Here is a 25640-nt window from a genome sequence, read left to right as displayed (position 1 = left end):
TAATATTATATTTATTATTATTATTATTATTTTTTAGTGGCTTTACCCTTAGAGATAGGATATGAAATGAGCATGTACGTGAAAAGGTTGGAGTAGCTCCAGTAGAATATAAGATTAGAGAAAGTCGCCTTAGATGGTTTGGTCATATAAAACGGCGGCCTTGCGATGACCCGGTTAGGAGAGTAGAGGTATTAGATTTGACTTGTGTTAAGAAAGGTAGGGGTAGACCTAAAAAGACTTAGTTAGAAAATATTAGGAATGACCTTTTTTTATTAGATTTAAACGAGAATTTGACTTTTAATAGGACACAATGGAGAAAAAGGATTCATGTAGCCGACCCCACGTAGTGGGATAAAGGCTTGATGTTGTTGTTTGTTTGTTATTATAGCTTAATTTCATGCTCACAGAATCTCCACACACTCTCCAAGTCTGTTAACTTTCTGAATTCAACTGTATCCAAGGACATAAATGCATGGTGTGGTTAGCATGCAAAATCACGTAGTGGGATAAAGGCTTGATGTTGTTGTTTGTTTGTTATTATAGCTTAATTTCATGCTCACAGAATCTCCACACACTCTCCAAGTCTGTTAACTTTCTGAATTCAACTGTATCCAAGGACATAAATGCATGGTGTGGTTAGCATGCAAAATATTCATGCTATGATAAAAGATTCACCTGCATTATGAAAATGCACTATGGTACAGGATATTTTAGATCACCATGTTCAAATCTTCTAGAAAGAAAAAAAACTTGGCATGAGTACAAACTTGGTTGTTGACAATACCAAGATATAATCCTGTCATATTTTTGAGAGCTTGGAAGTTGGCGATAATCACACAACAATAATGTGATACGGTCCTGAAATAAAATATGAAATTTCCATCTCAGAAAAAATAAACAATAGCCCAAATTAAGTAGAACATTTTTTTAAAGTAGTTGTAGTAATAGCTCTTATGATTTTACTGCTTTCAACGATGTGTATCTTAGAAAAGAACTATCATAGAAATTATCATATAATTTCCAGTAAAAACAAATAAAGATTATAAAAATATCATTGGCCTTTCAGAGAGGAAAAACACTCAAACTAAGCTGATCATTTCATGAATACTTAAGCCATTGGAGAAGTCCTTTTTAAAAGCATCTCTTTCATTTTAAAAGAAAATTTTCGGGGAGTGCAATCATTTAGATAATTTTACTGTTTGATATTTTTTTATTCATTTAAACAAACTAAACTTTGAAAGACGTTTCAGGTTGTCCAGTTAAAATAAAGAATGAACGGTTCAGAATAAAGATATTCGTGCATTTCAGCTGCTGTTGCACGAGATCAAATCCATGTTTATTCTTCACTTTAAAAACCAATAGCAGTCCAATGTGATATAAAAGTTTGCTGCATTACTTAAGCGGCTTCCTAGTACAAATAGCAATTGGACCCATAATAATTAGTAAATAAGGAATCAAAATTTTAACATTGAAGTAATATATTGATGACTGAAATAATACTAAGCTGAATTGACGCTCGTTATATATTTTTGTTAACATAATTTTATAAATAGATAATGATTAGGGTACAACAAAGGAAATTAGCAAGAATTGCAAGAGAAAAAAAAAAAGAAAAATACTAAAATGATGCTCTATAGCCTGTCTCTCCCATAACGATTCACTGCATTCTATTTCATTCTAATGGGAGAATTTTTAATGATGATGCACACTAACATTAACTTCCAAAGGAAGATCAATTAGTCACTTATTCTAACAGCAAACCTCAACTGATGAAGGAGCACCAATCGTTATGGAAGAAAAATGATTTGACCATTTAAATGTATCACTTGAGCCTAAGCATTTGCTTTCATTAAATCTGAAAAGACTTTGAAGCAATCATAACCAAAGATATTGCAGAATAAGCAACAAGGGGGAGTGCCTTAAATTCAACCTTCCACCATTAATCACACGATGATGTGCTAATCAACACCATCTTTTGAAGAGGAGAACTAACATCTATTTCCACAATGATCTTGGCCACCAATGGCCTAGTAAAATGAACAGTAGCAGCTTAACTTGCAAAAGTTTATCAAAAATAAATCTCAAATAGTATAGAGTTGATTGATTGGAGAAATATAAATGTAATCTAGGAGAAGGTGGTCCCTCATAAGCATCAAAATGGCAGAAACACTTCAACATTTGCATTGAAAAGCCACTGAAATAGTAGGTATGACGAGAAAAGAGGCTGGGGTAATTTGAGTCGACAAAAATTCTAAAATGATGTGATGATGATCAATAAGATTGACTGATATTCACCAACTAATTATAAATCTGACATAAATTTGCAAATGACATCCATATTGAGATAAGCCAATGCCAAAAATAGAGAGAAAGAATGGCCAAGAAAGTTTAATGAATCAATGAAAACAATTGTAGGTTCATCTTGGAAAGTATAAACTTGATTACGCAAATGTGTCTAGGTCTTCACACAAAAAAAATCATGGGGATTACATGGAAGAAGATGGAAGCAACTTGCAACCAACAATCCACCTACCACATTTACAATAAACCAAGAGGTATGTGCAGTAGACAAAGCAGCGGCAACAATAGCTCAGAGGGAACCACCAAAACCCCAGGATAATCAAACAAGGGAGCTAGTTGAGCAAGAGTTGAGAAGAGAGGACAAGCTGAGTTGAGCAGCCTAAAAAGGTCAGGGCACGTGCATAACAGACATGAAATAAGGAAAAGAGAATGTTACTCAAAAGAGAGCGATAACCTAAGAAAGAAGAGAGCCAAGCTGCAGCCCTAGACGGTTTGAATGTTTGATAGAAACCATCAATGTAGGTGCAAGAAAATTGCAGTCTCGTCCCATGCACATGACTGTTAAGGACGAAAAAATGAAACTTCGTAGCTCAACGAGGTGCAACTGCGAGTCAAGACAAAGTAGGAACTACACGCACAAACTTGGAGATAAGAAGGCAAAGGTGAGGGGTAGAGCCGCTTCTGGGAGCAATACAAGTTGCACTCTAGGGGAGTGACTAGTTCCAAGGGCAACGGAGTTCAAATGTTTGAAATCATTGATTAGTGGCAAGCTAACCTCGATTGATGCTTTTAACATATTGCAAGTGATAGATGGCAATAATACCAGTGCTTTGTTCTTGACCATCCAGCATGTTGCTTCGAGGTTTTAAAAAATGGTACTTGTTAGTGAAGTCGTGATATTTTCATAAAAAAGTTCCCATACCAATTCTGAAGGATGTATAAAATCCTTTTGCCTAAGATGCCTCCTTTCATATATGGAGCCAGCAAAGTGAGAAACTTATAAAATTAACTTAAAAATTTCATTATTAAAAAAGGTAGTTATGTATAATAAGTCGTTATTTGTGATCAATTAAAAGGTTAATTCAAGCATCCGCATCTTTTTTACTTAATGCAAAATATTATAATATAATAATCAAATGAGTAAACAAGACAAAATTATAGTGAATTGCCATATTACATAATAAAAAAAGGCAACTGCGGATATGTATAAGACAAGTTAGAGGCATCCATCCAATAGGTGAAGAAATCTATCATAAAGTCTCATTTTAACCTCCTCAATTGAAGCCTAATGAATTTTGGAGAGATGATAATTTTTTTATGTATTTCTACCCCTCCTAGAAAATAGTATTTGAAATAAATTTTGACTTCATATGCCTCATATTACATGTGGTCGAACAAATATCTCCGCTATATGTTATTGGTAGAAATATACTTGTGGTCGGTCAATTTGAATTTCAATTAAGAAATCATTCCTAACTAATTCCTTCTTTAATTCCTCTTCTCACATATGTAATAATAGGTTTAATGGGCCCCACAAAGAGGGACCGAATTCCTTGCTCTGTTCGCCCCCTATTGGTCTCAACTGCCCTTTCTTGTATAAATACTCTCCTCCCTAAAATGCACCTTGTCCTCAACGTGGAACCTAGGGAACTGTCTCCTGATTGTCTCATATGGCTCCCATGTGGCCTCATTCTCTATCAGATCTTTCCACTTGATTAGCACCTCCTATGTCCCTGTCTCCCTTCTACGCACACCCGCTACTTCTAGAGGTTTCAAAATAACCTCCATGTCTTCTGTCAAAGTCGGGAATAGAGATGATGATGTATGCTCTCCTATCACCTTCCTCAGTTGTGAGACATAAAAGACTGGGTGCAAAGATGATAAAGGTGGTAGCCTCAATCAATAGGCTGCTGCTTCAATACACTCCAAGGCCCAAAGTACCGAGGGGATAATTCTCATTCCTTATTTCGGCAAGTGATTTCTGTTTGTAGGGCCTCAATTTTAAGTAAACCATATCTCCTAACTTGAAGTTTACTTCTAGCCTATGCTCATCATCCTTCATTTACATGATCTGCTAGGCTCTCAACAAATGTCCCTTTAGCTCAGATAATACAATGTTTCTCTCCCCTAAGTATTGTTCGATGCTAAACACAGGTGTAGCGCTCTTTCCATAATGAATCATATTGGAAGGATCTCTCCCATAGAGAATCCTGAAAGGTGTTGTCTTTGTTGATGAATGGTAATGAGGTGTTGTACTAATATTCTACCAACGCAATCCACCTTGCACAACTCTTCGGCATGTCTGATATAAAGCATCTCAAATAGGTCTATATGCTTCTGTTGACCAATTCTGCGAGTCCATCTATCTGGGGATGGTATGTTGTGCTACTCTTAAGGATTGTCCCCTGTAAATAGAACAACTCTTTCCAAAAGTGGCTAAGAAGCACCTTATCCCTATATGACATAATGGATTATGGAAATTCATGCAAGCGTACCACCTTTAATAAAAAAACAGTTTCCACAGAGACAGCAATGTAAGGGTGCTTCAGAGGGATGAAGAATGCATAGTTTCTCAGACGATCCACTATTACTAGTATCACTGAAAATCCCTCCGAAAGCAGCAATCCCTCAAAAAAAAATCCAAAGTCACTTCCTCCCACACCCTCTCCGGCAAGGCTAGAGGCTATAGTAACCCTGCTGGTGTCATGGCTAAGAACTTGTGCCTTTGGCACACATCACATATGGCTATCCAATCATCTACATTGTGGCGCATCCCCACCAAGCATAATTCTATTAACAATCGACTGTAGGTTTTCTGAGGTCCTGAATCTCCTCCAATTGTACTGCCGTGAAACTCCTGTAATAACTTGGGAATGTAACCCGATCCTCTTGGTAGAACTAATCTCCCCTAATGTAGCAGCTGGACTCCTACGTGTAACCAAGATGAATATCTGGGTTCTGCAGCAAATCTGATCTGATCTTCCTCAGTCCTTCATCATGTTCACTCTCATGTTTCAAAGCTTCCCAATCTAGGATCATGGGTACTGACAAAGCTGCTAACTAAGACTCTTTGCCTTTTCGGGATAAGGCGTCCACTTCTTTGTTTTCTAAGCCCGATTGGTATTGTATCTCAAAGTCATATCCAAACAACTTGAATAACCATCGTTGATGCTCCTCCGAGATTATCCGTTGTTCCAACAAATGTTTTAGGCTCATTTGATCTATCCTGACAAGGAAATGCCTTCCCAATAAATAGGTTTGTCATTTTTTAATAGCCAATAAAATAACCATCAGCTCCCTCTCGTACAACGACTTGAGTCTCACCCTGGCTATGCACACCTGACTAAAATAGGCGATAGCTCGCTAATCCATGAGCACTGCCCTCAGTCTATATCCTAACACATTTGTTTCTATCACAAATCGCTTGCTGAAGTCAGGAAATGCTAACATTGATACACTAGTCATCGCCTTCTTCAGCTTCTTGAAAGTCTATGTAGCCGCCTTCCCCCAATTGAAACGGTCATTTAGCTTCTTAGTCAATGGTCATGCCATGGTTTAAAATTGCGCAATATGAGGCTCGCCTTGAGGCCCGCCTTTGCGCAATTCCAGTAAAAAACGCCTCGATGCTTACGCCTCGAGTTTTTTTTATGAGGCTTGCGTCTCAACTTGGTTGAGGCTCTCCTTGAGGCCTGCTTCGCCTCACTGGCATGAGGCTTATGCCTCACGCTATATATATTAAAACTTACATAAATCTTAAAGTAAATGCTCGACATTGGACTCTATAGGAGAGGAGGAAGGGGAGAGAGCAGTTCACAATAATGATGATTCAAATGAAAAACCGCTTAGTGATGACAGTGCTGATGACTTATGAGTTCTTATGTGATATGTCATTGCTATTTATTTTTGGAAATTTGAATTATATGTTAATGAAAAGAATACTGGGATTTAGGAAAGATATAATTTTGAGTTGAATTATATTTCATGTTGTCTTATTATTGATATATTTTGATTTCACTTCATATCTTATGCTTTTTTATGTTTTATATTATTCACTCATTAGTATATAAAAAATTTATCATTTTATGTTTACGCAATCTTTTGATTTTGAGGCTTACGCCTCAAAACGCCTTGAGGCTTACGCCTCGCCTCACGAATGAAAAACGCTTCAATACCCGAATTGCAATTTTAAACATTGGGTCATGCTATCGTGTCATACTCTCGCACAAACTATCGGTGGTACTCGATGAGACCTAAGAACCCTCTCAGCTCCCTTAGGTTCTTAGGTAAAGGCAATTCCAACATAGCCTTAATCTTTGACTGGTTCGCTACTACACCTGTTGTGCTCACCATATGTCCCAGTTACTACACCTGTGGTTGTACAAATAAACATTTCTTTAGGTTGGCATATAATTGGCGTTCCTTCAATGTCTCTAATACTTTCTTCAAATGACTCATATGTTCTGCCTCCATACAACTATAAATCAGAGTGTCATAAAAAAACACCAAGACAAATTTTTGAGGTAGGGCCGAAAAACAATATTCAAGATAAACTGAAAAGTTGTTGGTGCATTGGTGAGGCCAAAAGAAATCATCAAAAACTCGTAGTAACCCTCATGAGTCCTTAAGGCTATCTTGTGAACATCCCCAAGCTTCATTTTGATCTTGTGGTATCCTGACTTCAGGCCAATCTTCAAGAAAATGACCGCTCCAAACAGCTCATCAATTATAGGGATAGGAAATTTATCCAGCACAGTTTCCTTGTTCAGGGCCCCAGTAATTCACGCAAAACCTCCAACTGTCGTCCTTCTTTCTTATTAGTAGCACGAGGCTGGAAAAAGGACTCACACTAAACCTGATAATTCCCATCCCAAGCATCTCTTTGATGAGCATCTCGATCTCATCCTTCTGAATCTGTGGGTACTGATATGGTCTGACATTGATAAGTGACACTCCCTCCTTCAAGGAAACGGCATGCTCGTGCTCCCGGGGGGCAATAATCAGTTAGGCTGCTGAAAGACCTAAGAAAATTGTTGTGGCAATTATTGAACAAACTCCATCGGCTCTGCGTCTCGGAACTTCTCTAGGCTCTACAGCTCCACCAAGTAGCCCAGCCCTTCTCCCTGTATTGTCTTGACCATGGTTTTGAGCGAAACTATGGTTTCATACATACTGGCATCTCCCCGCAGCACCACTATTTTCCCCTCTACTTGAATCTCCATAGTCAGAGATTTCCAATCCATCTTTGTTTCCCCGATCATTTGTAACCACTTTATCCCTAAATATCACATTAGTGTTCCCCAAATCCGAGGGAAGATAAATCCTCCATTATCCATATACTCTGGAATTCAGCAACAACTTCCTGCAAATCCTTGTACTCATCCCTACCTTTCCCGTTCCCATCATGGATCAAAAGCTCCCGGTATGCACAAACTACAATCCCAACTGGCCCACGACCAAGTTGAGGATGAAGTTATGAGTAGCCCCGCTATCCACCCAGACCACCACTGACTGCTCCCCAATCTGTCCCCTCACCTTCATAGTGTGATTTGGAGTAAATCCCATTAAAGAATTTAAGAACACTTCTGCCGCATCAAGGTGTAAATGCTGCATTTCTTCTTTTGCTTCCTCCAACTGGTCCTCACTGTCAGTCTCTTCCTCCTCACAAACCAGGACATGTAGAGTGCGATTGATGAGGACATCCGACCTTGGAGAGTTTACTAGAGATGGGGCTGACGATCTACGACCATGATTGCATCGCTTTACTTTTGAGTCGTCAATTGTATTAGATTTATTATTATGTCAGTATTGAGTTTATTATTGCATATTTTCCCTTTGTACCCTCACTTGAGGGAGTAGTCCTATGTAAGAGCTAAGGGGCGTGCTTATCTTTTGTTTCCTTCATTGTATGGAGCTACTTAAAGCCTCCTCAACTTTTGAGGGATGATGAATATTATTACAAATTTTTCCTGCATTGTGTCTTGGAGAGTTGAGGCCGTTTAAGCGTGTTTGAGGGCAACACATCACCCACCAACCGCAGGAAAAGTCCAGGTTCGTGGTTCCTCCCTTTTCTCTAAACCCTAAGATCTCCTTCCCCTCCACAGCAGCCGGCCGAGTCACTACAAACCCTTCAAAGCCGCCGGCTACCCTCTCTCTTCCCTCCTAGCCGCTGGCCTCAAGGTCATTTTCCCTCCCTCCTCCAAGACGCCGACCCTAAAACCCCTTCCGGAGTCCTACAAGCCGCCGGCCTCAAGGCTTTTCCCTCTATCTAGCCGCCGATCCCCAACCCTCACCCTACCCCTAGCCGTCGGCCACAACTCCTCTCCCCTTACCTCCAAATTTCAAACTACAACATTAATGCTTTCCATATTGGATGCAAACCACAATAGGAAAATATTAAAATATGGTTTTTGTCATTTGAAATTTGAAATTTCTTTCCTAAACTACTATTATTTATTTTAGGAAAGTTCCTTAAATAAAGTCTATTTGAATTTTAAATATGATTTGATTTAAAACAATCTTTCCAAATTCAAGATTCTAAATAGGGCAAGCTTTAAATCCCCACCTATAAGCCCCACTCCCCCATTGCATGCCGACAGCCCCACTTTCCCCCTCTCTCTCCTACATTAAGTCCTTTTCCCCTTTGAGGCCCTAATCAACTCCCACGTCAAAGGAGCGCCCTTCCTTTCCCTCTATGTATTTGAAATTCAAATTTCACAACGTCCATTTCCTTCCCATCAAATCTGAAATTAAACTTCATATTTTGGAAGTTTAACTCCCCTCCCTAGTCTTGGCCGACTACCTAACCTCTCCCTCCATCTCTTGTCCTTGGCTCGATATGTCACCAAAAGAAAAAGGAAAGAAAAAGCAACACCTTTCCCTCTCCAACTGATGTAGAACGGGTAGAGAAGTAGTTGCAAGAACGAACTCCAAACTTCCTTCCAAAAATCTGAAATTGCCCTTCTCAAAAATCTGAAATAAATCGGGATTTATCTCAAAAATCTGAGAGGAAAACTCAGTTTTGACGTGTAGGGAAGAAGGTCTTGAAGGAGTAAGAGGTGAGGAATTTAGATCCACTAGAGCACTAACGGTGGAGAGGGGATTTGAGAGACAGATATGGCTAGGGAGGGGCGGGTGAGAAAAAAAGGGAAAATCAGGGAATTGATTTCCTAAAATCAATTTCCTAGATTAGGAAATTAATTTTAGAAATATGAGGGAGGGAAATTCGGCTAAGTGGAATAGGGGAGATTTAAAAATATTTCCTAAAGCCAAGAGGGGAGATTAGGAAGTATTTTATTAAATCCAGCTAATGGGGGCAAGGTGGGGCCGGCGGCATCCAAGGGGAGAGAAGAGGGAATTAATGTCTTAAATCTGAATTTAAATTCAGATTTGAGAATTAATGACGATTGGCTTAAATGGTGGGAGAGATTAATGGTGTGAATAATGCTAATTCGAATTCAAATTTTGGAATTCAAATTTGCGTTAATGAAGAGCTCTTCCATAATAGGAAACTAATTGATTACAAGGGAAGGATTAAGGGAGGACGGAGGGATTTTTGAATTCAAAATTCTGAGATTTTATTTCAGAATTAATGACATCATTAAATGCCTAATTATTAAGAATGAATTAAGCAATAAATAAATTTGAATTCAAATTTGAATTTTGAATTCAAATCCTTCGTTAACTTAATCCCTCCAATTTAGGAAAGGCAATTAATAATTGGAGCAAAAGTGGGGGTTCTCGGTTGGGTTAATGGAGGGGTTGTTAAAACTGGCGGTTCAATGGGAAGGAGGAAGGGGCCGATGGCGGTGGAAGGAGGAGATGGGGATGTCGACAAGGAGAAAATGAAAAGATAACGAAAAGAATAAAACCATGAACCCGGCCGTCTCCAAAGTTGGTGGGTGATACAATTGCCCTTCTCCAAGGGACTCAAATCACGAGCCCGGACCCATCCTGCGACTGGTGGCAACTTCGATTCCTCTCATAGGAATCTCACTAACGCTCTCTCACAAGAAGAACACAAGTGTCGAAAAATAAAATTTTTTCATATCCATTAATCCTCCATTACAATAGCTTAAGGCCCTTATTTATAGGCCATAACATGAGAAAATAGAAAATTACAAAAATGCCCCTTGGGCCATAACACTCAAATAAACTAAGCTAAAACATAAAATAATAGCTAAAATTCATAAAATAAATCTTAAATAACAATTTAAATTAGAGTCATCGATTTACGACGCCTCCTGTGATAGATGCACCAGATCTTCGTGTCGATGTCCGCATCATTCTCCCCAGGTGGGAGAATACTCGACTCCGTCAAGTTAGCATCACATGTAGAAAGGAAGATCACAATCTTCTGGGAACCAGTTTTTTTAAACAAACTCCTAAGAATGGAAAGAAGCAACACCATCCTCGAACCCCAGGACACTTTTACATATTTCTGAATTAATTGGACAGGAAGGTTGTATTTTTCTGCTGCCTGGCTTCGTAATGGGCTATGATGTTCTAAGTTACCATCGCTGTCAGAATCTAAAGATAATAGTCGTTTCACGGTATTATTTGTTGTCATGAATAAAGTTTTGTTGTCATCCAGACCAATCATTACAGGATTTAGTAAGCTGATGTTAGCCAAATGATTGACCTTTTCATTCAAGGTTGCTGAGAGAAGTAAAGTTTGTCTTGAACTTTCGTTAGGCTTGATCCTCTTATTCTCTTGGCCAGTAGCCATATTTTGTCTAGAACCCACTTTCCATGCTTTTTGAACGCAGTCTGCCACGGACTGATGGCCCTGAGGCTTGTTGAGTTGTGCTCTGATTGCAAACTTTCAAGCCGCATTTTACAATTTACCATAGTCGCAGCATGATTAAGTGTTGCACATTATGTAATGAGGATTGTAATAATATAAGATATACGATAATTAGCAATGTAAATCGATTTATCCCCCGATATTGAGTACCCACTCATACCCACTCACAAGACCATACCCATACCCACCCATACCATTGGGTATGGGTGGGTACATGACTGGGTGTGGGTGTGGGTATCCAATGCAAGACTCTGGTCCAAACCATTAGGAGGGATAGTCAAAGGAGTTTGAGTGAATTCATAATGGATTTGATGCTTAAATCAGTGGAAACAAGGTTTATGGTTGATCTGGTCAATTATGGTTGACTTCGTCAACCAGGTCAAACCAAGGGTTGGGATTAGACTCAACTAATTTGATTTGATCGATAGAGACTAATGGAGATGGTCCCAAGCACCAGAAGATTCATTTCAGTCAAAACAACCATTTGGACCACTAAGGTGTCATTTGTCAATCAGGGTTGACTTGGCCAACCAGGTCAGACCAAGGTTTAAGTTTAGGTCGAATGCACTCCTAATGATGTTTAGGAAGCATTGGAGTAGGTTGCAATATTTGATTTGACAGGGTCATGTTGAGTTTTGGGGAAAAGTCCAATTTTGCCCTTAAAGTGCATTTTTATCATTTTAACCCCTAGTCAACTCTGGGTTAAATTGGAGCCAACAAAATGCAGTGTACAGATCCATATGTCATAACAGAGGCTATAGACATGGTCAAAGATCTTGGGAAGGGTGTCAAGGTCAAAATCCACAAGATAGAGGATCTAGTGGTATAGGCAGTAAATATTTGAAGGTTTCACAGCCTTTGAAAATCAATTCAGTTACTGGGGTTATAAATGTCAGAATGAGCTCAAATTTGGAGGGTTAACCCTAGGGATATGCCTGATCAATATGCAACTGGTAGATCATGAATCGGATGTCATTTGATTGGATTTCAAGATGACTAAAAAATCATGCATAAGGGTTTCAGAACCTAGGCCTTTAATCCTAAGATTTGGTTTGGAATTCTGAATTTCAACTGGACTTGAGTTTGAATTACCCACATCAATCACAGTCATATAAATGCTTGAGATTGATTGGATAGGATTGACGCTTGATTGAAGGCTGGATTGAAGTCTGGAATTAAAGGATGGGGTTGAAGTTTGGGTTGAGGATTGGATTGAAATTTGATTGGGACCTATATGGTTGATAAGTGGACACTTGTTAATCATCAGGTCACCAAGAAGGAATGTAGGTAGGTCCTGATGACCTCATACAAAAATAAGATCAACACCTTCCTAATTAATCACTTCCTTAATTTCTCTTCTCACGTATGTAATGATAGGTTTAATGGGTCCCACAAGGAGGGTCGAATTCCTTGCCCTGTCTGTCTCCTGCTGGTCCCACCTACCCTCTCCCATATCAGGGACATGCTGCAAAGATAATGAAAAGGATGATCATAAACTAGCATGAGCGATGAAGCACCTTATCCCTACATTTGGAGAGAGGTTGTAAAAGGTCATTGTTAAGGCTTTGAAATGCAAGTAAAACAAAAGATGCCCCAAACATCTTGGTAAAAGACGACAATAGTTCAATGGTCATCAAATAAAATATAGTAACAGAAATAAAGGATCTAATTCAAATCTTTTTTTTAACCTAAAGCTTACAACCTATTTGAAACCATTTACTTTATTTTTGTTTTTTTTAATACATGTTTGGTGTGTGTCTTCAAATTGTTCTGTTGTAAATAAATCAAATTGTATTAAAAAAAAACTTGAAACAAATTTTAGATACTTCAGAAAAGTTTTCATTTTTTAAATAAAAATCGTGCCCATAAATAGACAGTTGTCACCATTATTGGCCACTGGCCACCCCTAATGGCCATCATGCCACCCACCTGCTACAGCTACAAGCACCACCTGCTGCTGCCACCACAAACAACAATCGTCGTCAACATCACTAGTGGTAGCCACCTAGCATCGTCACCCCGACACCTTGACACATAAATCAACTTTTGTGATATTGAATGAAATAAAAATAACACATATTTAAGACATCAAATATATTTTCATTACAAATCAAAAAGAAAAAAGCCATTTCAATCGACCATGTAACAACGCACAAATTTATGTTTTTTATTTAGCTCAGATATTCTAGAGTTAATAGTTAATTAATAAATGTCAATGCAAATATTAACAAACAAAAAAATCAACAGCATAGTTATGCAAGAAAATATTTGATTTGCAAAGAAAGGAACAGAACAAAATCAACTCACAAATTTATGATTTCTTATTTAGCTAACACATTCTAGAGTTGACGGTTAATTAGTCAATTTCAATGCAGAGCTTATAAAGAAAACAAAAATCAACTGTGCATAGTTATGCAAGAATATCTCTGTTTTATAAAGAAAATCAAGGTAATAGAGTTGTAGAAAAAAGAAACCTGTAAACCAGCTTCCTCCACTCTTCTTTTTGCAAATTTTAGCTGCTCTATAGACAAGGTGACACCAGTATATTTGCATCCTGTTCGCTTCACGGCTTCTAAAGCAAAGCTTCCCCAACCAAAACCAATCTCAAGAACTTCATGCCTTGATTCAATCTTAGCCTAAATGGTTATGAAAAATGAGCATAAAACTTAAAAAAAAAATCTAGATCACTACAAGATGGACTTATGTTGGAGCAAACCTTATCGATTAAAATAGAGAGTTTACGCTTTTGTGCAATTTGTAACTCTTCATTTTCAGTCTATCAAAATTTTCACTTAGGTCAGCTCAACTAAAGCAATCTATGCATAAATGAGTTTGAAATCATTTTGAATTTGCAAAAGCAATTTAAGGAAGATTGGCCCACCTTGAAAACTGCACAGGAGTAAGTCATTGTCTCATCTAAGATTAAAGAGAAAAAATCATTGCTCTGCAGATGAAAGATTGAAAAGGAAATTCAATCAAATTATGCTTTGGAACAGTGATGTAACATAAAAATTACAGAGAGCAAGTAAAATAAAATTATGCGTTTGTAATAAAAGAGATGGAAATTTATATGCAGGTAGAGAAGTGGATCAGTCACAAGGAAAAAAACAGAAAAGCATTTCTTCTTTATCCAAATTCTTCATGAAAAAGGATCATGCTAAAAGAAAATTATGGATAATATTTTATTACGTTAAAATAGAAATCAGATAGATTTTCTTGGACTTCTTAACCTAAAGATAATTATCAACTAGCAAAAGAACAGTTATCAACCTAGAATTAGAACTAACTAAATGTTAAAGAGCACAAAAAATCAAAACATCAGGTTTCCATGGTAGGAGAGATTAGGGGAGAGCGCAATCTTCATGATCAAGCTTATCATTTCATTTTTGTTTTTCAATCCTCTGTATCGGACATACTAAAAATAATTGCCTTTCTTTTGATACTGAATGGTACGAACTCATAGGAAGTTATAAAGGAAACCAATGCATAGCAGTAGAACTATACAAAAGAGTCTACAACCTAGATTAAAAATTGAACAAGAGCAAGCAAATAGGACGTACATGTAGAAATTATGCAAAAAACATATTTTTTTCCTGAACATGATAATCATTCAAAGATGCATCCTTTTAGAAGCAGCTATACTTGTGATTCCTAAATCAGTATATATATGAAGTTATGAACATAAAGTGCAGAGTCCAAATCATGATTCAAATTTGCTAATTGTGCATTGACGGAGTCCATGATTTCATTCCATCCTAAGGATGGTGTGTTCCAAAATAATTATTTTACTCTACAGCATCAATAACACCATGAGCATAAAATTAAGAATTAACATAGGAACATTGTGAATAGCAGTATAAAACTGTGAGCTTATAAAAAAAACAAAGGCAATCTACCAATACTAGTCTAGGATTGGTCAACATTAAGTATGCAATAAAATTCAGAAATTCATAAACGGGAACAACAAATTTAGGGTGAACAAAATTTAGACTCTGCGCTCTTGAAATTAAACCTTCTTTCACAAGGACAATATGCCAGAAAAAGCTGAGCTGGATATGTTAATGCTTTTTCATGCATCTTAGTCAGCCATTGGTGTTTCCAATAACATGGAAAAATGTTGGTATCAATAAATGAAAAATTATTGGCAGCAATATTCATAAATGGGAAAAAGTTCGAAATGATTCCTAAATTATTTATGAAGAATCAAAATGATCGCCAACTATATCAAGAACTATTTTGATCTCTCAAGTCCTTAAAAAATAATCAAAATAGTCTCATGATGGGGCTATTTTGATTCCGCTTTTAAATAGTTGAAGGACCAAAATGATAGTTGGGGACCATTTTTGTCTTTTATAAAGAGTCAATGGACCATTTTGATCCTTTTCTCATTCATAAATCTTATTCAACAATAGTATCTAAATTCTTGTATGTGCTAACTCTTTATACTAAAAATTTATAAAATTTACTATTGTTAAATTCTCTCGTTATTGAAGTTATTCTCTTCTATTATATTTTCCTTCATTTCTAATTCTCTCACTCTTCTAACTTGGTTTCATCCCCTTTCATATCCCCCTATCATCCATATCGACTCTTTTGATTCCTCACATCATCGCTATACAACCTATCATAAATTGCTTATGTTCTTACTTGTGTAAGCCTCCACATGAGCCAAGTAATTCATCTCCTATTCATGTGGTCGCACCCTATTGAATTTTGCCAATGCATTTAGTAGCATACTACATTCAATAACCCATGTGTCACTTTTACTCCCATGAGCATCATCCCAACCTATGCAACCCTTCCAACACCTTGCATGCACATGTTGTCAACCTCCTCCAACTTCTCTCTTCGTGCCTCTTCTTTAATGCATTTTACTTGGGTTTCCCTATCACTTTTCACCTCGTTCATATCTAGGGTGCGCATTGTTTGGATAAAACTAAAAAAATCAAACTAAACTGCTCTTATTTAGTAGGTTTGGCTGGGTTGACAAAGTATTGGTTTGATTATTATTATCATTTGACTTTATATAATCTTTTGGTTATGGGCTCAATTATTATTTTTGTAAAACTGATCAAATCAAAAATTGAATTACACTATAGACTTCAAATATTAAATCAATTGAGTTCATAAACATTAAACTATAAATAAACAAGTAACAAAAAGATTAATATGGATATTCTACATGTCAAAACTATAATTTTTTAGAAAATACTACTTAATATTCTTTTTAAAAGTTCCATATTATTATGTTACGTTTATTCTTAAGATTATTTATATTTTGGTTCATCCAAAAAACAAACTAAACAAAAAAAAACTAAAATTCAGTTCAATTTAATTTGGTTTGAAAAATAGTTCACCTGGTTTGATTTTCAAAATTTTACAAATGAAACCAATTGGTTAAAGCTAATTTGCAAATCAAACCATCCAAACAGACCAAATGCATAGCTCTACTCCAAGCAACCCATGAATTCTACCTTTGTCGCTAGTGACCCACAACCTCACCAACCTTGCATGTGACCACATGGTGTCCTACCATTTATCGTCCTAGTTGATAACAAAAATCCCAAACTTCGGGCTCGACCATAAGGGCACCTAGAAGATGCCACAAGCAGTATCATTGCCAACCACCAAAACATGCGCCACATTCTCCCATTGTTGCACCACTCACCTTCAAACACCGCCTACAATGAGCATGAACACGCACGTAACCTTGTTGATGGGGGCATCGGAGCTTGGAAAGTCTATCAGAGGCGCGGCCGCCGATTTACGGCCACGATCGCGCCAATATATTTTTAAGTCGTCATATGTATTTATTTTTATTTATTTATTTTTGTATTTGCTTTTAGTTATTTTGCACTTTTACCCCTTAAGGATGGTCATGTGTAAACTCAAAGGGCTTTGTTTTTTTAGTCCATTGTATGAAGCTATATGTAGCCCTTATGTTTTATTTTCATAGTTAATAGATGTAGAATAAAATTTCCTGCATTCTGAGTTCTTGCGAGAGCTTGAGAACGTTTGGGAGAGAGAACCCTTGGAGAGGGAATTGTATCACTCGTTAGCCTTGGAAGAGTCCGGGCTCGGGGCTAGTTCGTCGTATCTCATCTTCCTCTTTTTCTCCACCCTAACCCGCAGGTCCATTCCCCTCCCCCACATCTTCAAGCCGTCAGGCCTCCCCCACCTTCCTACCCGTTGGCTCATCCCACCACCACCACCTCAAACAACCACCCTCCTCCCCACCTAACCACCGACCCACTTACCCAAATCCCCACCCCACCCGCTAGCCTTTTCCCCAACCAAACCCCTAGCCAAAACTGTCGGCCCCCTTTGGGGTTTCCCTCCATTAATGCTTACAATTACCTCTTTCCTAATTCGGTTTTAATATTTTAGGTAACTCAATTATTTTAGAAAATTCAAATCTTTTTTAATTTGAAAAGTTACCTAAAATACCAATCCTATTTTAGGAAAGTTACCAAATTTCAACCCTTTGAATTTTCCCATTAATTGAAAATTAATTAGGGCCTTCCAAATTGAATAATCCAATTAAAGAAGGCTTGATTTTATTTCCCCAAACCCCTCTCTCTCTTTCCCCATGCTGCCGGCCCCCTCCTTGGGCCCCCACCACCTAATTACTTTCCAACTTCAAGCTATTCCTCTTCGGGAAGAATTCAAATCCACTTTCCTTCCTTCTTAGGTGCCCCCAAACTTTCCTAAATACATCCAAATCCTTTCCAAACTAAAAGGATTAATTGGGGAAACAATTGTTTGATTTTCCTCCACCTCTTTTCTTCTAAAATCTGAACCTAAGTCTTGCTCCACACTTATACCCTTGGCCAGCCACATCTTTGCCTCTTTCCCTCTCGAAATCTCAAAATGAACTCCTCCCTCTCAATAGGAGTTTTCAAGGGAAGCAACAACGATTGTTGTCAACACCTCAACCCTTCAAACCAATGAATGGTCAACAACATTGTCAACAATGATCCCGATCTTGATTCCGGATTCACTTGCGACGAGCAAGAAAACATCGACGTCCTTTGGTCAACCTTCTTCGACGTCAACCCGGAAGTCGACAATTCCGTCGAAGAATATTTGGATCGCATCATCTTCACACTTTTCGAAGCCGTCGAAGAACAACTTGCCAACGTCCAGTGGAAAATTGTTTCCGGTCATCAACAAGGGTGAACTTCTTCACCTATTCATTTATCTTCCTATTCCACTAATCTTGTAGGTGATGATCAAATCGCAAGGAGTTGTGCCTAGCCCTCTGCCTCCGCTTAGTAATCGTAGGGATTGAGTTTTACTTTCTATGTTTCTAATCTCATTGTTAGCGTAGGGATTTTTGTTGAATGACTACTTAATATGTATGTTGTTCAAATTATAAATTACTTTGATGATTCAAGTTCTTAGCATGTGATTTGTCCTAAGTGTAGCTACCCTTCTTACATTTTCTATTATAGTTTAGTGGCTAATAGTCTTAATTTCTATTAACTCTTATGTCTTATCTAAATCGTACAAGTTCTTAACGCATACATCTGAAGCATACTTAGACCTGCATCACTTCTTCTCAATTTCTCGCTAGATTTATGCATTTACAATGACATTGGATTTTATCCTTACATCATCAAACTCTCAGTAGATAACTTTGTTGATGCACTCGATCGATACCGCTATTTAGCGATGTTATTCATGACTTTTCTAACATGAATCTCATTACCGACTCTCTACATTTTATTCACACTATTCTCTTTCACAAATAAATCATGCTCCCCTAGCAAAACTTGCAACCTCTGGGCAATAAAACTTCAGATTACTTCAACTCTGGTTGCTACTATTTCCAACCTCAAGTTCACATCTTTTATATCACCTTGACTTGTGCAGCAGAGTGGTATAATATCTAAACTCTCACATATGCTAACTGTTTAGAAGAGGTATCTGAATTAATTCTTATTGTTAAATTTCCACATTATTGAGGATCTTCACCTTCATTATATTTTCTTTTATTGTTATATTATCCAACCAACATATAGTCACATATTTATACTTTTATTCAAAAGATAATTCAAAAATATGTGGTTCTTTTTAATTCTCTCTCCCATACAGACCAAGAAATGCCATTGTGTTTGCAACTTACCACGTATTCAACAATGTAATTGGCCAACAAGTAAAAACCAAGTACTTAAAACAAGTTTCAATCTAAAAGCTTAACGGTTGTATATGCTAAATCTGGCATAGATTGATAGAAATTAATTACCTAATTATAAATAAAAAAACGTTTATGGCATATACCCTGAAGTTATAAAAAGCAATCAATAGTGACTGACCAGATCATAATGACGAGATATGTTGAGACGGGCTTGGGAAAGGCTATTTTTCCTTGAGATATGTTGGAGAAAATACCTAGCAGATGCAACCCCCGCTGTCAGAAGTAATGGCGTCCACCAGCCCCTGCATCATGTATTTAAGAAATTCTTCTGACAACTGTCTTAATTGCATATGAGAAATTGCTCAAAAAATTATTGAAAAAACTAAAGAATTGATGAATGCACGAACCTTTTATTTTGGTTATTGCTAAAAGAATTTCTCAGATCTCGGTTAGCTATAAGAATCTGAAGGAAAATAAAGCAAATATATTCTAAGTTCGTAACAGAAAAGTTTAGTAGAGGGGCACTATATCTCAGAATTTAGCAGCAGTTTTACCAAAAGAAGATTAAGAAGACCTTCTTTCTCATCAACAAAGGAAAAGTAGCCATTAATGTAAGCATCTGCAAAGCCTATATCGGCTTCTGTAGCAATCTGTTGATGAAGTTGATAAGTTTATTACATGATACTATTAATGGACCATCAGACTGAACATGCAACCAACAGATGCAGTGACAGGTAACCTTCCAGTAAAATAAAGGATTATGCACTTTCAGGACAGATTTCACATGAGTACTCTTGTTAATTCCTGCAAAAACAAATATCGTACCCCCTTCTTCAAGCAACCTACAGAAAATGAAATGCAATTGTTTAAAAAAACGAATGCATATTTTTCATAACTGACAATTGCTGAAACAAAATCTGATGTGATACCACATGCGAAGGAGCTTGTTAAGAAATTTAAGAACGATGGACAATGTAATCTCAATCGATAACTTATTAAAATAACAAGTAAATTCATTAAAGAACCTTAGTCTTTGACTTGCTTAGGCGAAGGAGTACAAGTAGATTAACCAAAACTCATAGGTAATCAAAGATAGTAGCAATACCAAAAGCTATTAACCAACAATCCGCAAATTAATAATGAGAGACACCTTGGGGAGTAATCACTCAACTACACTAGGCTTAGCGGGAGATGATCTTCAACACACTTAACGATGCCATGAGGAGGGCCGCAACACCGATGGTCTTGAGCCACGGAAAGGTTGGCGGTGGTGGAGGAGGCACGGAGGGATAGCCGATGACGGTCCACGAATAGTCTTCGAATTGCTCGTCGATGACGTAATACTGTCCACGGGAAAGCTATTCGGAGCTGGAGGAGTTGATGAACAGTGCAAGAGTGTATTCCAGGAGGGTTTAGCAGCAATTCTTCTTACTAGCGTTCTTGGGACAGCAATTTGTCAATATCCAGAAATTCTGGACAGCAAATGAGACCGTTCCTGCAACCTGGACATCAAACTACCTTGCTGAAAATTGCTGGACAGCAATCCTGTGAGGTGGACAGAACTCTGGGTAGCAGTTATGGGAAGACTAGGGCTGCTGGACAGCTAGACGTGGCCTTCACGTGGTGCAGGACAGCAGGTTGTCCTCTCAGAAATTCTGGGACAGCAATTGGTGGCCTTCCTGAGGTGCAGCCAATAAAGAAACGCAAGCCTGAAAGGGCGACCAAGGTGGGGAGAAGAGGTGGGGTGATTCGGGTGAGGAGCTTGGAGTGGGCTAGGAGATTGGTGGGAAAAATCTGAAATTTTAATGCCAGATTTAATTAAAAGGGAAGGGGTCAATTTGAAATTCAAATTAACATTAATTAAGGGAGTAATGGGGGAAGGGGGGCCGGCAGTTATGATGGGGTTATGGGGGGTTTAAATGGTGCTTAGGTGGCAAAGTGGAGACAAGGTGGCCGGCCGGGGCCGTGGAAGTGGCCGGCGGAGGGCTTCCAAGGGGCGGCGGCAATTTGGGTTGTGGAGGGATTTTCTTGTGGTGGAGGAGAAGAAGATGGAGTGAGATACGAACGAGAAGATAGAATAACTTAACCACGAGCCGCGGACTCTTCCAACGACTGGTGGGCCTTGCGATTTGCTCCCCTTGAGCTCTCTCCCTTCTCAAGCTCTCATGCAAGAAGAAGAAGTAGAAACAAAATAATTTTCATTCAAATATTCATTTTCTATTACAAGAGAAAAGACCCATATATATAGGTCTCAAGCATACAAGAAGAAATAAAGACTAAATTGCCCTCAGGGCCCCAACATGACTCAACTCAACATAAGGGTACAAAAGGAATACATAAAATAAAATGCATAATAACTAAAAATATAAGCTCTGAATCGTGGCCGTCGATCTGCGATGCTTCCGGCGATACACCTGTTTGAACCTTGGATCGATGTCCTCATCAAAATCTTTTGAAATAACAATTAAAGAGAATCATTGACATGATTTAAACTCGAGATATAGGTTCTTTCAAACTAGTGGATGCACTAACTTAGATAGCTTACAGAGAAGCATACAAGCAAAAGCCACCAGACTACAAATGATAATTGGAAGAAGAGAGAGTTTTCCATCTTCAATTGATTTTGTAAAAAGAAATATATAGAATTATCATCATATATTCTATGTTTGAAGCAGCGAGAAGTTAAATAACATAGAAATAAGCTTTAATAACTTATAAATAGGATGCACGAAATGAACATTTTACATGGATACATTCTTACACGAACCAAAATGAAGAGAAACAAGGAGGACAAATAGAAAAATTAAAATGAGTATGATCTAGGAGGCTAACCACCAATCTAGACGTTGACCCAGACAAGTTATGGTTCAATTGAACCAGACACTTAATTAAAGCGAGTGAAGCAGCACGTCAAGCGGGTGGAGTCGAGCAGCCGAGCACGAGTGTGGGAGCAGCTAATGAAACCGAATTGCGTAAGTGAGCAAGGATGAGTGATCGAGAGTGAAAAGCTATGACTCCTCGTGGGAGATAAATCTAATTCACTCACTCCAGTGGAATCAAACGAGAGAGTGAAAGCAATAGCCAAGAAGAAGTCGTGACCAAAAGGAAAGAGAAGGAGAAGGGAAGGCGAAGGAAGGAAATTGAGAGAGAAAGAGAAAGAATTTGGGTTTGGAAGTTTCTTCATTTCTAATTACAAAGGAAGTATAAGTGATTTCAATTTCTTATTTTTTCTAATCAAATGTAGAGAAGAAATTTTATAAAATTTGATTTTTCTGACTGAAGCAATGGTATGTAATTCTCCAATAGGAAGAAATTCAAATAATAAAAAATCCAATGGGTGAAAATTTTGTTTCAACAGGAAAGAAGGAAACTTGAGGTAACAAATATTAACTTTATGAATCTTATTTCAACAAATTTCTAGGATATAACAAAGTAGAAAAAGGAAATGAATGATGTTATGTTTTGGACAGGAAAGAAAATTTAATTTGTTATACTTCGATAAAGCATCAAAATCAAATAAAGATCCATGAAGAATTTAGATAAGATTTTAACTAGTAAATGATAAATTAATTGAAAATTTATGAAATTATAGTTATGAAACTTCAATGCAGATTCATGAAATTTTGCATATGACCTTAGGTGTTGTATTAAGGAAAGCTATAGCAAAGCTAGAGCATTTGAATAAAATTGAAATACGAAAATAATTAAAATGGGTAATTATAATTATTTATAGCAATTATAATTTTTTTTATTTTTATTGCAATTATTATATATTGTAGCATATATGTTGTCTGAATGTATAATATATAAAATGAATCAATTAAGAAAAATAAAGTGGATGATCATATTAATTATAGTAAATTCATTTTCATTATTTTATTACTAAACATTATATCATGTGCAAGTACTTACTATAGTTAAATATTAATATACAACAAACTTGAGAAAGACTAAATAATTAAAGCAATATGTGTATATATATATATATATATATATATATATATGAGAAAAAGGTCTTTCTACATTTATATAACATTTAATGGTAAAATGAAATAAGCTAAATAAAAAGTATAAAAAGGGATTCACACCCTTATGGTACTGACTGGGGTATACAATGTACACCCTTATGGTACTGGCTGGGGTATACAATGTACACGTGCACGTTAAATGAAAATGAAAATAGATATAGATGTACATTCATTGGTACAAAATTTTAGTCAGTGCTCTTGTACTAAATGAAAAAAGAAAATGAATAAATAAAAATAGAAAATAAATAAATGAAATAGAAAAAGAAATAAGTTATTGAAAAGAAATATAATAAGACTCTAAATTATATGAAATGTTATGTATATATTAACTGTAAAAGAAATGTAAAGGATCATGAATATCAATGTATGGTTAACTGTTATAATACAATTTGTGATTATCCACTGAGTTTATTATATAAACTTAAATTATTAAATTAAAATTTCAGGTAAATCATCTGAGAAATAAATGGCTGCAAAGAAGAATTCGTCTAAAGAAGAAGGAAATCGAATAAAAATTGGTATGAACTGGTTATGTATATATTTAATTGAAAAATATGTTTTAGTGACTCTTCAGTTAAATATTGGATGCTAGTATGTTTAGTGTTGTATGTTATTGAAAAAAAATGCATTAACCATAAGACCATCTGCTCTCGCCTCTTTAATTCGAGTTTTTGGGCCAGATCGTGACAAAAGTAGTATCAAAAGTTCAAAACCCAAACACGATATGAATCATATTAAAAGAGACATTAGATTGATAATTGAGTTTAAGAAAATTGATATAATATGAAATTATAAATTTTTATAAGATTGTTTATTTTATTTCAGGACTCAGAATGATCCTGAAGATGTAGAAATAGTTGTACCAAATATAGCTGTTAATATCGATGCACTCACTCAAATGATGACATCAATGACTCAATTGATTCAGGATTCAAGATCTCAACCATCATGAAGTGGTAGTAGTAGCATGTCAATGGATATTTAAAATTATTTAGGATAAGAAACTCCATTGTTTAAAGGAATAGAAAGACCAATTGAGACAGAAAATTGATTATTACGGATTGAGAAGATACTAGAGGGGATGTTCTGCCCATAAGTGAGAAAGTTGTCATCATAATTATTTGCACTTGATGGCGAGGCTGAAAGGTAGTGGAGGGGTCAACAACATGATAAGTTTGGAGGGATACCTAGTATCCAGTCAAATTAGATATGTTTACTCAGGTGTTCATAGATTGTTTTGTTCCTTTTTATGCAAGGCAAATGCAAAATAAATTTCGGAGGTTGGTACAAGGGGATAGATCCATAATATAATATGAAGTTGAATTCACTACCTATCCAAATACTAATGTAGACATCAGCAAGAGATTCCAGAATGTTTATCACCGGAAGCATCATAAATCGACAGCTGCGATTAGCAGTCTATATTTTTTATCAGTTATTTTATTTGAGGCTTTGTCATTTGTACCCTTATCTATTATGTACCGAGAGTTGTAACCTTGAGGGCATTCCTGTCATTTCTTTCTAGTTGTTTGAAGACCTATATATAAGGTCTTAGTCTTTGTATGAGGATTATTGATGAATAAATTTTTTTTCTAATTTCTCTGTAGAGCTTGTAAGTTCTTGAGTAAGTTTCTAGGTGAGGGCAAAAGCAATACCCACCAGTCGCTGGAAGTGTCTGGAGATCGTGGTCTGAATCGACTCCGTTGCTCCAAACTACCACCCCTCCTCTTGCCTTAGCCGACGGCCCACCTCCCTCCTCCCCCTAATCCTCCACGTCGGCCAACCCAACCCCTTACCCGACGGTTATCCAACTCCCTCTCTTCCTAGTCGCCAAGCAGACCTCTCTCCACCACCCGTCGTTCCCACCTCCCATCATGCTGCCGGCCCCTACCCACCCAAACTCCCCTCTTGATGATAATTTCCATCATCATAATAGCCTTCTTAATTTAGCCTAGATAACTTGGGAAGAAATTTTAAATTTTGAAAATCAATTTTTGAATTTCAGAAAACTTTCCTACATTGTCAAATCTAAATTAGGAAAGTCCCTAAATCTATGCCCGAATTAATTTTAATTGAGATTGGATTTCTTGACTTCTTTCCAAAAGGGGATTAATGCAATTAGAAACTTTGAATTTCACTCCCAATCCCCCCATCTCCCAAGCATACCGCCGGCCCTCCTTCCCCCTCTTTAATTCCCCCTCTCTCTCTCCACTTTAACCCTACACAAGCTTTGAATTTCAAATTGAATTCAACTCATATTTCCCTCCCATCAATTAATTCCCAAATCTGAAATAAATTTCATATTTATTCTTCTTTTCCCTCACACAAACCCAAACCCTAACTTGGCCAAAAGAAACCCTCCCCCTTA

The 25640-nt window shown here is 37.1% G+C and overlaps 1 protein-coding gene across 5 annotated transcripts in view; it reads right to left on the bottom strand.

Annotated features, from left to right (window-relative positions):
- LOC110097558 (cyclopropane-fatty-acyl-phospholipid synthase) overlaps positions 1-25640 on the bottom strand; it is a 103148-nt gene that overhangs the window by 19363 nt on the left and 58145 nt on the right. For 4 of the 5 annotated variants that reach the window (XR_002303212.2, XM_020823999.2, XM_028694042.1 and 1 more), the window contains 8 exons: positions 19984-20086; positions 19799-19894; positions 19652-19707; positions 19423-19546; positions 13986-14048; positions 13821-13880; positions 13579-13740; positions 785-858 (listed from right to left, as the gene is read on the bottom strand). Coding sequence is in view for 3 of the 5 variants with exons in the window: in XM_020823999.2 (XP_020679658.1) it covers positions 785-858; positions 13579-13740; positions 13821-13880; positions 13986-14048; positions 19423-19546; positions 19652-19707; positions 19799-19894; positions 19984-20086 (738 nt within the window). In the remaining 2 variants the exon portion in view is untranslated. The remainder of the gene's footprint in view (positions 1-784; positions 859-13578; positions 13741-13820; positions 13881-13985; positions 14049-19422; positions 19547-19651; positions 19708-19798; positions 19895-19983; positions 20087-25640) is intronic. The other variant, XR_003700442.1, reaches the window with a different exon arrangement.

Source organism: Dendrobium catenatum, unplaced genomic scaffold, assembly GCF_001605985.2.
Source record: "Dendrobium catenatum unplaced genomic scaffold, ASM160598v2 fragScaff_scaffold_390, whole genome shotgun sequence".
NCBI lineage: Eukaryota > Viridiplantae > Streptophyta > Magnoliopsida > Asparagales > Orchidaceae > Dendrobium > Dendrobium catenatum.
The sequence above is the reverse complement of the archived record's forward strand: the minus strand, read 5'-3'. Positions and strand labels throughout refer to the sequence as shown.